The sequence below is a fragment of the Sus scrofa genome, chromosome 3 (genome assembly GCF_000003025.6).
Source record: "Sus scrofa isolate TJ Tabasco breed Duroc chromosome 3, Sscrofa11.1, whole genome shotgun sequence".
NCBI classification, from domain to species: Eukaryota; Metazoa; Chordata; class Mammalia; order Artiodactyla; family Suidae; genus Sus; species Sus scrofa.
The window spans coordinates 59,869,166-59,883,031 of NC_010445.4; the positions used below are offsets into that span (position 1 = coordinate 59,869,166).

General features: G+C 43.4%; 1 protein-coding gene across 3 annotated transcripts in view; it reads right to left on the reverse strand.

The window, feature by feature from the left end:
- DNAH6 (dynein axonemal heavy chain 6) overlaps positions 1 to 13,866 on the reverse strand; it is a 254,417-nt gene that overhangs the window by 9,308 nt on the left and 231,243 nt on the right. For all 3 annotated transcript variants that reach the window (XM_021087305.1, XM_021087306.1, XM_021087308.1), the window contains 2 exons: positions 8,052 to 8,181; positions 4,735 to 4,862 (listed from right to left, as the gene is read on the reverse strand). In XM_021087305.1, the coding sequence (XP_020942964.1) occupies positions 4,735 to 4,862; positions 8,052 to 8,181 (258 nt within the window). The remainder of the gene's footprint in view (positions 1 to 4,734; positions 4,863 to 8,051; positions 8,182 to 13,866) is intronic.

A 13,866-nucleotide genomic window follows, 5' to 3' on the forward strand; every position in this document is an offset into this window, starting at 1 on the left:
CATGCATTTTTTATAACAAGTGACGAGAGGGGGTGTAAGACCTGGGAGTGGGGGTGGTCTAGGCAGTTCATAGCAGGATCCAAGGACATGGAGAAGGGAAGGTGGGGAAACGTCCCTCCTAGCCTTTTGGGAAATGCTATCATCCAGCATTCCTCCAGGCTGAAGGAAGTGTAGACCTGATGGTTGGTGATTAGGGAACCAGGGAGGGGGGGTGAGGACGTGGGAACTGCCTTCGGCCATTGGCTAGCTCTGCCCAAAGGTTGCCTGTGGCCCCAGGAAGTATAGCAGCAACGGAAGACTGTTATACCAGTCTCTCAGCTGACACCAGAGAACCTCCTTTAAGACATATCCCTTGCCCTCCTCTCCTCTCAACAGAAGACAGAGGCCAGCAGTGGTCTTGGGAGATACTGGACCAGCAGCAGCTGTGGAGAGTACAGGGAAATCCCTGTCGCCTGGCCCAAGGTAAAGGCAGGGCATATAGGTTTGGCTCTTATGGGTTCCAGGTTTATGAAAAGTACTGCCATACATGGGGAGAATATTACAGGAAGATGTTAGAGGCCAAATGTATGCTGATTAAAAAACAAAATAGGAGTTCCTGCTGTGGTGCAATGGGATTGGTGGTGTCTCTGCGGTGCCAGGATACGGATTTGATCCCCAGCCAGGCACAGTGGGTTAAAGGATTTGGTATTGCCACAGCTGCAGTGTGAGCCACAAATGCGGCTCAGATCTGATGGCCTAGGAAGTCAATATGCCTTGGGGCAGCCAAAAAAGAAAAACAGAAAACAAAACAAAAAAAAAAGCAAAAATGAAGCTCCTTTAAGAATGTCCAAATATGGGAGTTCCCGTCATGGCTCAGTGGTTAATGAACCTGACTAGCATCCGTGAGGACCTGGGTTTGATCTCTGGCCTCGCTCAGTGGGTCAAGAATCCAGCATTGCTGTGTGCTGTGGTGTAGGTTGCAGACACAGCTCAGATCCTGTGCTGCTATGGCTGTAGTTGTGTAGGCTAGTGGCTACAGCTCTGATTTGACCCCTAGCCAGGTAACCTCCATATGTCGTGAGTGCGGCCCTAAAAAGACAAAAAAAAAAAAAAAAAAAAAAAAAAATTGTCCAAATGTGTATGACTGGGTCACTTTGCTGTATAGCAGAAATGGACAGAACATTATAAATCAACTGTACTTTAATTAAAAAGTTAAAATAGGAGTTCCCGTCGTGACTCAGTGGTTAATGAATCCGACTAGGAACCATGAGGTTGTGGGTTCCATCCCTGGCCTTGCTCAGTGGGTTAAGAATCTGGCGTTGCCGTGAGCTGTGGTGTAGGTTGCAGATGTGGCTCGGATCCTGCATTGCTGTGGCTGTGGTGTAGGCCGTTGGCAACAGCTCTGATTAGACCCTTAGCCTGGGAATCTCCATATGCTGCAGAAGTGGCCCTAGAAATGCCACAAAAAAGACAAAAAAAAAAAAAAAAAGTTAAAACAATACAAAACCCCCATACAAAATAAGTGCTAGGACCACATGCAAATAATTCTGGAGATTGGTGATGTGTGGACAAAACAGGGCTAGTCGTCTTGCCATTCCTTCGTGCACTTCTTACCCACCTCCCATCTCTTTTCACAAGAGGACAAGAGGAGTGGTAATTAGGCATGAAAAGAAAAGAGGAGTTGTAGTTAAGCATGCCTAGGAGCTGAGGAAAAAGGCCCTCAGCCAGAGACTCATCTAAAATGTATGGAGGGAGTTCCTATTGTGGCTCAGTGGAAATAAACCTGACTAGTATCCACAAGGATGTGAGTTTGATCCCTGGCCTCACTCAGCTAGTTAAGGATCTGGCTAAGGATCCGACGTTGCCCTGTGCTGCAGTGTAGGTCAAAGATGCGGCTCGGATCCTGCGTTGCTGTGGTGTAGACCATCAGCTGTAGCTCTGATTCAACCCTTAGCTTGGGAACTCACATATATCGCAGGTGCAGCCCTAAAAAGCAATAAATAAATGCATACATACATACAAATGAAAAATAAAATGCACTGAGAAGGCTTAGAGAGATGGAGGGGCTAGGCTGCTAGTGCTTTCTGGTTCTGCGTAAGGTAGACAGAGGTCACACTGTGGCCAGTTCTCCCAGAGGTGGCAGCAAATACACAGTCCCATTCAGTGGGAGAGAGCATACTTCAGGCCATTGTCCCCTATGGCTAAATGCCTAAATCACTGAGTGGCCTGTCTCTCCCAGGACCTGGCCTGCCTCCCAGTTCCTGACTTGTAATCTGGAGGGGAGGGAGCTCGCCAAGATGCTAGCCCACGGCCTTGGGCGCTGCCCCCGTCCCTTGGCCTTTCTTGTGGCTACCCCAGTGCAGCCTTGCTGTTCCCTGGGTGAAATGAAGGTGAGGCTGGGACAGAGCCAGGGCAAGGCGGGGCTGGGCAGGGGTCAGGATGAGGGAGGTCTTGGTACAGGCCCAGCACGCAGTGGCCGCTGCTCCTCCCTCACGTGGGAGCCCTAGGCTGTGATTCCTGATTGCCCTCAGGCTGCTTCTCCCTGAGCTCCTCTGCCTTTTACTGCCTTTCAGTGAATTCTTCCATTGGCGGCGGACATTGTTGTTTGAGCAGAAGTGACCACGTCGTTCCTGAGGGCCATGTTTGTTCACTTGCCTGGTCAAATATTCGTGGAAGATCTAGGATGTGGCCAGGCACTGGGGAAACAGAGATGACTAATCTGCTATTCCCCTCTCTTCACAAAGTTCGTTGTCTATTGGGGGAGCCATTCTCACAGAGGAGCGATTACAAAACAAGGTGGTACCTGGTATACAAATACAGGGATGGACACAGATGCCTGAAGTGTGGGAGCCCTGAGAAGGGGCTCCTGTCAGCTGGAGGTGGATGAAAGGGCTGGTGCTCCAGGAAGACTTTATGAGGAAATGACATTTGGACCTGTCCATCTTTAAGTGGAAAGGCCATGCATGATGTGGAAGAGGCAAGAGATGATCAGCATCCCTCTCTTCTTCCTTTGAATGATGTACCCCCTTAGTTTCAGCTGGGCACAGAGCAGTCCCAGCCAGAGGCTACCCTTGCAGCTGGGGGGCTGCCAAGTGAACAAGTTTTGGCTAATGGGATACAAGAAAAAATGATGTGTGCAACTTCTGGATCATATCTTTATGAGGAACCTGCTCTCCCTTGGCCCTCTCTTTCACCTGTCCCAGTGGCTGGCAAAAGGGGACGACTGGAACAGCCACCTTAGTCCTAGAGATGGAGGCTCCCTGTTGAGGCTGGAAGAGCTAGCCTTCCAGCTGGGATCCCCGATGAGCTCACAAAACAAGATTAGTGACTTGCCTTAGACAGGGCTTCCTCTGGGCTCCTAGCTGAGAGAGAAGAGAATTCCCATCTTGTTTTGGCCACTGTATTTGGGGATCTTTATCACAGCAGCTTAATCTGTGTCCTAATTCATTCATTTTAGAAAGTAATCAGTCCTGACCTGGCTACCTGGCCCGCTGATACTGGGGTTTACCTAACTAGATGCCACAGCCCCAAGTGAGGCCAACACATATTCAGCTGACTACATGCTCTCCTAACCCACAAGCCTAGGTCTTGCCAGACGACCAGGAACATTTGGAGACTTTGCTTTCCTAATAGGGACAGACAGTCTTTAAAAGATCTATAATAGTGGGAGGGACTGGGAGTTTGAGGTTAGCAGATGCAAACTATTGCATTTAGAATGGATAAGTAAGAAGGTCCTGCTGTACAGCAGAGGGAACTACCTCCAGTCTCTTAGGATAGATTGTGATGGAAGATAATATAAGGGATTGTCATTTTGCTGCACAGCAGAAATTGGCACAGCATTGTAAATCAACTGTATTTTAATAAAAAATAAACTTAATACAGACCACTTAAAAAAAAAAAGATCTACTTTAAATGGTTCGCTGCTTGGCAGTAAAACTTTTCCGGTTAATGCTCAATACTTTGTCTTTAATAATTTCCCTCATTAAAGTTATTCACAGAGAAACCAGGAAGTCCTTTAGCCCTCATTACAGAGTTAAGGCCATCCATAAGGCATTCCTGAGCATGAGGCAAAGTCTAAAGGGTTGTTCTTAAATTTTAGTTTCAGCGACATCATCTGGGGGAGTTTATTTAAAATTCATATTCCCAGGAATTCCTCAAGGGATCCCAAGTCAGTAGGTCTGGAGTGGGATTACGGAATCTACATTTTGAATATGCAGCATAGTGGATCCTAGGGCAGGTGTCTTGTGGCCCACACTTTGAGAAACTCTGGTTTTCGTAGTCTTCATAAAGATTATGTTATTAAATACAAACTTGCGAGTTTCCTGGTGGCCCAGCAGGTTAAGGATGCAGTGTTGTCATTCTGTGGTGCGAGTTTCATCTCTGGCCCAGGAATTTCCATGTGCCGAGGGTTCAGCCAAACAAACAAACCCAAACTAGACATTAGGGAACAAGCATTGAGTCTCTCTTTGCTTAGGTCCTTGGCCAAATTTCCAGCAAGTCAATGGTAATTCTAAGGGTGCAGGTTAGAATAATGAAGGGTTTGTAATGCCACATGTTCACCAAGCCATTTTTTGAGAAAGGGAACACAGACTACTTAGAGGAGGTTTAACTCGGTTTTAGATATGCTGAGCTTGCAGGGTTGTTAGTCTATCCAAATGGGAATGCTGAAGTGACAGGAATGGAAAATTCACATTCTTACACCAGAACCACCAAGCTTTGATAGCCAGTAGCAGTGACGGCAGTGAGCACTCGTACGTGTATTAGCTTCAGCAGATTGTTAAACCGGTCCACTTCTTGTCCAAGAACAGTGGTCAGGGAGTTAAGGCGTCCTTGAGGATCCTTGACGAAAAGGCTCTCAGAAGCGCTGTCCATTTCCAGAGTTTCTGAAACACACGCAGCTCACTCATCAGGCCAGTTATCATCGACTCCCATCTTTCTAGCATTGCTATTGGAATGTAGCTATTTTCACCTTTCTTCAAGCCAGCTTCTCTGGTCCCTGGGCCATGGCTGGATGGGAGTTGGGCCATTCAGTGGCCAGTGCTAGCAGAACAAGTGGCCCCCTGGCAGACCAGGAACATCCCTGAGACCGGAGGTGCCAGGGATCCTGAGTCCTCTCCTCTGCCCTGTGTGCATGGGGGAGTATGTGAGCCCTGCTCTTCCCTGCACACCCGCCTTGCACCTAGGAGATGAGGGGCTGGGGCAGGACATGTAGAGAGGAGAGAGACTCAGCATTTATCCCAGATGACTGAGCTTTGTTCAGAGGAACTGACTGGATTATTAAACAGACCCATAGTTCACGCTGGATCAAAAAGCATGCTCTTCTTTTCCCCCCACAGTCCACCAAATGGAGGCTCACAGGAGCTATGAAAAATGAAGGAACTAATTTCCCTTTACATATCTGAGTAAAGTGTGAGAAAATGAATGGCTCTGAGATATGTACATCAAATTCCTCTGAACCGCTCATAGGTTGGCTGCCGTAGAAAAGTCACACAGCAGGGGGTTAGTGCCATCTTTTGGGTCTGCAGGGCTGTAGTTATGCCTCAGATTTTTTCCTCCTACCAATCTCCTTGGGCTAGTCCAGGCCCTAGTTTCTCTTGTGGAGCCAATTGCAACCCCTGCCCCCTCAGTCTCATTTACTGTGTTCATTACATAGTTCATTTACTATAAAATGATAAGCACAGGGCACCACATATCATTTCATAGTAAAAGCACAAGCTTTATGAAGCTTGGTGAGAAAAACTTCCTAGGTGTCCATGGAACTCTGTGAAACAGGCACATGAACTCTCCATCCATCCATTTATCCATCCATTCATCTTCACCCTCTTGCCACCCAGTCCTCCTTCTTATGTTTATTCAAAATTTGCTTCCTAAAAGAGCTGCTTCAGTATCAACAGAACTCTCTATCAAGAAGAGATTCTTTTGAGGGCCTGTTTTAGGAGGAATATAACTGGCTTCTGAGGTCACACAGGTCATCCTTTTATTTTCTGGGGGCTTAAGAGTATTCACAAGACTTAGTCAGTTATACTGTGATGTAATGAGAAATATGTATTTTGGTTTCTGTCCCCAGCTTCTGGCCAGAGCTCCTAAAACCCTTGTAAATTCATTGATAAGAGTGATGGGGGGTTCCTGTTGTGGCTCAGTGGGTTAAGGACCTGATGACTCTGTAAGGATGCGAGTTCGATCCCTGGCCTCGCTCAGTGGGTTAATGACCTGGTGTTGCTGTCTTCGTGGCTCTGGCGTAGACCTCAGCTGCAGCTCTGATTTGATCCCTGGCCTGGGAACTCCCATATGCTGCAGATGTGGCAGTAAAAAGAAAAAAGTGATCGGGACATGATTTCTATAATCATTGGTTCTTTGATTCTAACTCCTGAAATAGCTCCTGAGGGATAGAGGTGAAAGGAATATCTTGTGCTGTTCATAACAAGCGCCTTTTAAGTACACCTAGTTTAAGGAGAAGACTTCTCTGGACTGCCCCTAAGGATGGAGGGCTGGTTGTCATGGGAACTAACTGTGTGATTAGAGGGTTGGAACTTCTAGCTCTACTCTCCATCCTCCTGGGAGAGGAGAGAGGCTAGAGGAGAGTGAATCACTAATGACCAGTGATTTAATTAATCATGCCTATGCAGTGAAGAAACCCCAACTGGAGGGTTTCGAGAGCTTCTGGGTTGGCGAACACATCCATGTGCCAGGAGGGTGGTGCACCCTGACTCCACAGGGACAAAAGCTCCTGCTGCCCTTGGGGCTCTTCTGGACCTTGCCTTCTGAACCTCTTTACCTGTGTGTTTATCTCCATCCTTTAAAATAATCTAGTAAATATAGGAGTTGCTGATGTGGCTCAGCAGGTCGAGAACTTGACATAGTGTCTATGAGGATCTGGGTTCGATCCCTGGCCTCACTGAGTGGGTTAAGGATCCTGCATTGCTGCAAGCCACAGATGCGGCTCAGATCCCTCGTGGCTGTGGTGTAGGCCGGCAGCTGCAGCTCCTATTCAACCCCCAGCTTGGGAACTTCCATATGCCGCAGGTATGACCCTAAAAAGAAAAAAAAAAAATCTAGTGAATGTAAATAACTGTTTTCCTGAGTTCTGTGAGTTTTTCTAGAAAAGGACTGAACCTCAAAATGGGGTGGAGGGATTCCTCGATACAGCTGGTTGGTCAGAAATACAGGTCATGACCCAGGACTGGCAATTGGCATCTGAGGTGGGGACAGTCTTGTAGAACTGAGCCCTGGACCTGTGGGGTCTGTGCTAACTCTGGATAGTTAATGTCCTAACTGAACTGTGGGACACCCAGCTGGTGTCGAGAGAGTTGGGGAACTGCTTAGGGTGGGGGGAGGGGACCATGTACTTGGTGTTGAGCCCTGCGAATACAGACAGAAACACAGCTGGCTTTTACAGTCACTAGTTTTTTTTTTTTTCCTGCCTCAGCTTTCCTTTTCCTATAATGACATTTCCAACCATGAGTAGATTAGGCCATTTAAATCTATAGCCACTCCAAGAAAAAGTGTGAAAGTGGATCTCCGATCATTGGGAAGATTCCTCAACTCACCAGAAAACAAGGTGAGATAATTTAGCCACTCCTCTTGAATGGAGGAAAAAAACAAAATGAAATGGATTCCAGAGTGGGGCTGACCAACGATATTTTATGATGACGAAAGTGTTCTCTATCTGCCTTGTTCAATAGGGCAGCACTTGAAATGTGGCTAGTACAACTGAGGAAATGAATTTTAAATTAAATTAAATTTAATTTAGATTTAAGTTTAAGTGGCCACATGTGGCTAATGGCTGCTCTCTTGGACAGCCCAGGTCTAGAGACATGAGAAAGCTCAGGACAAAGTCTGGTTAATGTTCCATTGGGCTAGAAACCAACTTGCGCCTAAGGCTTCTGGCAGTTGAGGTCACAAGGGGGGCTGTAAGTGCTTCTAATCTAGAAATAGAGAATTCTACATTGTGGGATCGCTCTATGTAAAGGAGAATCTAAATATTAAGCTGATCTGGACCTACCTATCACTCAGCTTTCTGAGTTTATTCCTAAAAGTCCCTTTATACACATATGCCACAAATTATTTACTACCTGGAACTCTGGTCCGAACAGAAGCAACAAGTTCTTGGACAATTTCATCATTGCTCTTTCCCTCTTCACCAGAAGATGACCTTGGCTGAACCTCAAGTATGGTATTGATTAAAGTGTTGGTCTCTTTGTACTGGAATGGCAAGAAGAGACAGAACAGTAAAGACCCAAGCCCTCAAAAAATAATTTTGCAGCACACATAGTTTATTATAGAAATAATGGCAGCTGCCCCAAACTGGGAATTTATCTTGAAGATAGAGTTTGTAAAAATGTGCTCATTGGAAATGCATAATATTTAGTTCCCAGTGTTATGGTTAAACATTTTTGGCTGAACAACAATAGTACTGAACTGTATACTTAAAAATGGTTAAAGTGATCAATTTCATGTTATCTGTTTTATCACAGTAAAAAATTGTTAAGCAAGTTTTAGCTAATCATTTAAAAGGCAGTTATGAAAGTGAGGAAGAAATAATGAGAATTCAGTTTTGGAACATATTTTTATTTACATAACATTTTTTCTCAATTAGAAGAGTATTATGGCTTTATTATTGAGAATATAGAAAACAGAGAAAAGTATAAAAGTTACTCATAATCTTGCTTTTCAGAGACATTTATAACTTTATAGTTTACCTCCCTCACCCATGGACATTATCTGCATGTATGTGCATATAGTTTAAAAAATTGAGCCCATAAATGTATATGTAGTATTCATTCTTTTTCAATTTCTTTTTTTTTTTTTTGTCTTTTTTTTTGCTATTTCTTGGGCCGCTCCTGCGGCATATGGAGTTTCCCAGGCTAGGGGTCTAATCGGAGCTGTAGCTGCCAGCCTATGCCAGAGCCACAGCAACTCGGGATCCGAGCCGCGTCTGCAACCTACACCACAGCTCACGGCAACGCCGGATCCTTAACCCACTGAGCAAGGGCAGGGATCGAACCCGCAACCTCATGGTTCCTAGTCGGATTCGTTAACCACTGCGCCACGACGGGAACTCCATCTTTTTCAATTTCATGAACACTTTCTCATTACATTGAAAAATCTTCACGAGTCCAACTTTAAGTGACTGTATGGTAGCTGGTGGAATGAAGGCACTGTAATTAATATAGTTGTTTACTTTCGGGGCATTTCTAGCTTTTAGATTTTTTTAGAACTCTCTGAATAGAATGTCCGTATATGAGTTTATCCACTTATCACTTAAATTCTTCAAATTTTATACTACCAAAGGAATATTTTGTAAATGTGTATTACTACATTGATTTCTAACAACACTGTATCAATTTACACTCCCAACAACAGTGTATCAGAGGACCTGTCTTTCTGTGCCTTTGTAAGAATTGATATCATTGCTTAAGAAAATCTTTTGCAAATTAATGGGTAAAAAAAGTTTTTCATTGATTTGTACTTCTTTGAGGATTAGTAGAGTTAAACATTTAAAAAATATGTTCACTGGCTACTTGTATTATGTCTCTATAAAGTATGTATATATTTTATACATTCTTGCTTTTTAGTATTTATTATTATTGATTTATAAAGCTAAGTCCATAATAAAGATAATTAACTTTTTTCTAAATTCTTTTTCATGTGGTTATATACATATAAAATTTGCTATCTTAACCATTTTTAAGTGTATGGTCCAGCAGTATTAAATGTATTAATAATGTCACTACCATCCACTCCCATAACTCTTTTCAACTTGGAAAACTGAAACCTTGTACCTATTAAACCATAACTTCTCATTTCCATCTCTCTCCAGGACCTGGCAACCACCATTCTCTTTTCTGTCTCCAGGATTTTGTCTACTCTAAATACCTCAAAAAAGGTGTAATTACATAGTATTTTTCTTTGTGTGACTGGCTTATTTTGCTTAGTATCATGTCCTCGAGGCTCATCTATGTTGTAGTAAGTTGCAGAATTTCACTCCTTTTCATGGCTGCATAATATTCTATTGTATATATACACCATTTTTTCTTATCCATTCATCTGCTGATGGACACTTGGACACTTCTTTGTTTTGGTTATTGTGAATAATGCTGCTATGAACATGGATGCACAAACATCTGTTTTTGTCCCTGATTTCAGTTCTTTTGGGTATATGTCCATAAATGGAATTGCTGGATTGTATGGTAATTCTATTTTTTTTTTTTTGTCTTTTTTTAGGGCTGCACCTGCGGCATATGTAAGTTCCCAGGCTAGGGATAGAATTGGAGCTGTAGCTGCCAGCCTGCGCCACAGCTCATGGCAATGCCCAATTCTTAACCCACTGAACAAGGCCAGGGCTACAACTCACATCCTCATGGATACTTGTCAGAGTCGTTTCCGCTGCACCACAACTGGAACTCCAGTAATTCTATTTTTAATATTTTAAAGGAATTGCCATACTGTTTTCTTCAGCAGCTGTACCACTTTACCTTTCTCTTTGGAGGAATGCATGTTCAATTTCTTTACCCATTTTTGAATTCGGTTGTTTGTTTTTTTGTTGTTGAGTTTTAGGAGTTCTCTCTGTATTCTGGATATATATCTCTTATCAGGTATATGATCTGCAAATATTTTCTCCCATTCTGTGGGTTGTCTTTTTCTCTGTTGCCTTAAAATTTAAAAATTAAAATTAAAAAACTTTCATGATGTCTACTGTTTTGTCTTTTGTTATTTCTGTCTTTGATGTCATCTCCAAGAAATCATTGCCAAATCCACTGTCATGAAGATTTTGTCCTTTGTTTTCTTCTAAGAGTTTAATATTTGTGGTTCTTACATTAAGGTCTTTGATCCAATTTAATTTTTGTAAATGGTGTTAGGTAAAGGTCCAACTTCATTTTTTTGGCATGTGGCTACTCAGTTTTCTAAGCAATGTTTGTGGAAAAGACTGTCTTTTCCCCATTGAATGGTCTTGGCACCCTTGTCAAAAATCATTTGACCGCAGGTGAGGGTTTATTTCTGGAGTCTTTATTCTACTTCTTGGTTTATATGTTTGTCTCTGTAGTATCAACACTGTTTTGATTACTATAGTTTTATTGATTTCTAATTTTATCCTGTGTTACTTGGAGAAGATAATGTGTGTGATATTTATCTTTTTAAATCTATTGATACTTAATTTGTGATCTAACATATGGTCTCTTTTGGAAAGTGTCCCATGTGTGGACAGTTAACTTCTGTTTTTGTTGTTGCTGCTTGTTTCAAAGATGTTTTACTTTATCATTTGTCTTTTAATTTTCTTATGACTTTTTTTATGTACTCACATTCACTGGCTTTTTCTAATGTGTTTTTAAAATTGCTTTTTATGCTTAGAAATTCTTATTCCAAGGTAAGTTAAATATTTTCAGTTTTTACAGATTTTTCTTTTATTCAGAAACATGGTCATCTTCTCATGCATAATTGTTGGGCCCTCTTAGAGTTTTTGTTTGTTTGTTTGTTTTTAAATGGGGCACAATATTCATCATCCACTTACCTGAGAAAAGAATTTAGAACCTGGGATTTTAGCTCCTGATTGTAAAAATTGTATTTTACCCAACAGATGTCCTTTTAAACATTATTTTTGACATATTCGTTAGGTCCTAAACACATGTGTGAAGTTATTACTTAAGGCTGTAGTTAAATAGTTTGGTTTCTTACTCAGTGCCTGTCATTTATTATTATGACTTTTCTGTTTCAGCTCTTTACTTCTTGGTTGGATGAAAGTCTTAAACATTTAGTGCAGCCAGCCTGGTAGATGTTTAAGACTTTGATCTATGACAGTGGCTGAGATAGAGACTTCTAGAGAGCACCAATTTCCAGTTCTTTCCTTTAGGGCATGGCAAAGTTACGCTTTCTCGCACCTGAGATAGGCGGGCCATGTGACTATTCTGGTCAATGAAATGTGAAATGAATGTGGACTGTGTAGGCTGAAGCAATAAAAAGCCTACGCATACTCTAGTCTCTTTCCATCCTGCAGTGAATGGAGGTGTCATTTGTTCTAGTAGGTGCAGCTATGATATCATGGTGCCTCTGCCAATCTGGGTCCCTGGGTGACTACATGGAGCAGAGCCACTCTGACAACTGGCTACGTCTTCTATCCTATCCCAGAAGCCAAAAAATATTATTTGTTTCCTGATTTCTGTGGTAGATGATTTGAAGGGAGTGAGTCTACATCTTCTGGATAGTGTTTTCTATCCCATAGCCTTCAGTATGTTTTTTTCCCCTATTTACTTAGCCTCTGTTGTTTTTTTCTTATTTACTCAGCCTCTAATGAGAAAAGAATAGATTTCTGTTTTCTCCTAGTCAGGCTAGGCAGATGGTCTTTGACTCCTTCTGATTATTCTCTTGGGAGGCAAACTCCTTCCATGTGTCTTCAACCGATGTACATACATCAAGGCCCACTTTCTTTACTAGCTTCTGGTATGCATCTTTGTAAATATAATGTGCTGGACTGAGGAAGGAATCAGTTCTATCTTTTGTGTTAAGACGTTATTGATGGCCAGAGGTAGAATTATCTAACCTAAACCAGCTAAAGCAAAGAGAAGGGATCTGCTGGCTCACGCTGCTGGGAAGAAGAGAACACAGTTGTTTGGGTTACAGGCATGGATGGATCTAGCACTCTCTCTCCTGTGCATGCTTAGTTGTTTCCCTCATCCAATGGCAAATGACCTTCTTCCATGTGGTAGGGGAAAGTGAGAGGGGGTCAGGGATAAAGCCACAGAATGCTGCAGATACATAGGATCCTAGCCAGTGATTCTAGAGGAAAGAGGCCCTCCCCCCCGCCCCCCACCAGTCCTGGCACCTATCTTTCCTATCTCAGGAAAGGAGTCTCAAGCAGCTTGCATGGGCCACGGGCTGCCCATGAACCAATCCCAGTGGCTGGGTGATGCTGTGCTGCCTTTGGCCAGGCCTGGGTCACATGCCTACCTCTGTGAAGATAAGCATGGTTGGAAGTTTTACCAGGATTTAATGGAATGAGGAAGGGGAAGCTGTCCCAGAGGAAAGAGGTGGGAGGAGGGCATGTACTGTACCAGAAAAATGAAGGAAGGGAGGCTGGGCAGAAAAACTTACCTGGGGGCTCACTACCTGCTTACTGTCTCATTCTTAGTCATTCTGAACCAATGGAAAGTACAAAGAAACTACATTCCCAGGTATACACTGCCAAGAGTGTTACCCTCCCCAAAGTCAGGTATTTCTCCTGTAGTGAGACTTTCACTTCCACTCCCCCCTCCCTGTCTCTCCCCTCCAAACTCTACCTCCTCCAGAGGAAAGGGTCAGATGACTGAATATTAACTCTGGGTTTGGACACCTCTTTTTCCTCCTGGAAGTAAAATCAGGAAAAATAAGGTATTCTGACTCCTCGCTGAATAGCAAAGCAATTGTAATGGTAGAGAACATGACATAAGGTCTTAGAGCATCGAGAAGTTCCACTGATGTTTTGCATGGATTCCTCAATATCCAGCTGTCCTTATCCTCTCATTTGACTCTAACTTGTAGGAGCACAATTCAAGTTGAAGAGAAAAGTGATTCCCTTTAGCCTCACCAGGCCAACCTAGTCTCCCACCTGTAGGGTACTCCAGGGCCCCAGGGACAGGCCTCTTTTATGGTTTGGGTTCACCCACAGATACCAGACCAGGACAGATAAGGAACCTGGAAGGGGATGTAGCAGCCTGATGATGGGGGAACCCTGAGTGCCGTGCTGAGGAGCTTGGACGACCCTTAGGTAATCGTGTGGCATCAGATGATCTGGGAGGAGTAAAATTACCCAGTTTGCTCTTTGGACCTACTGCTATGGTCTTGATGAATCGAGCTTTTCTTTAAGTTCACATCTGCAGTATATGGAAGTCGAATTCGGCTAGGGGTGGAATCAGA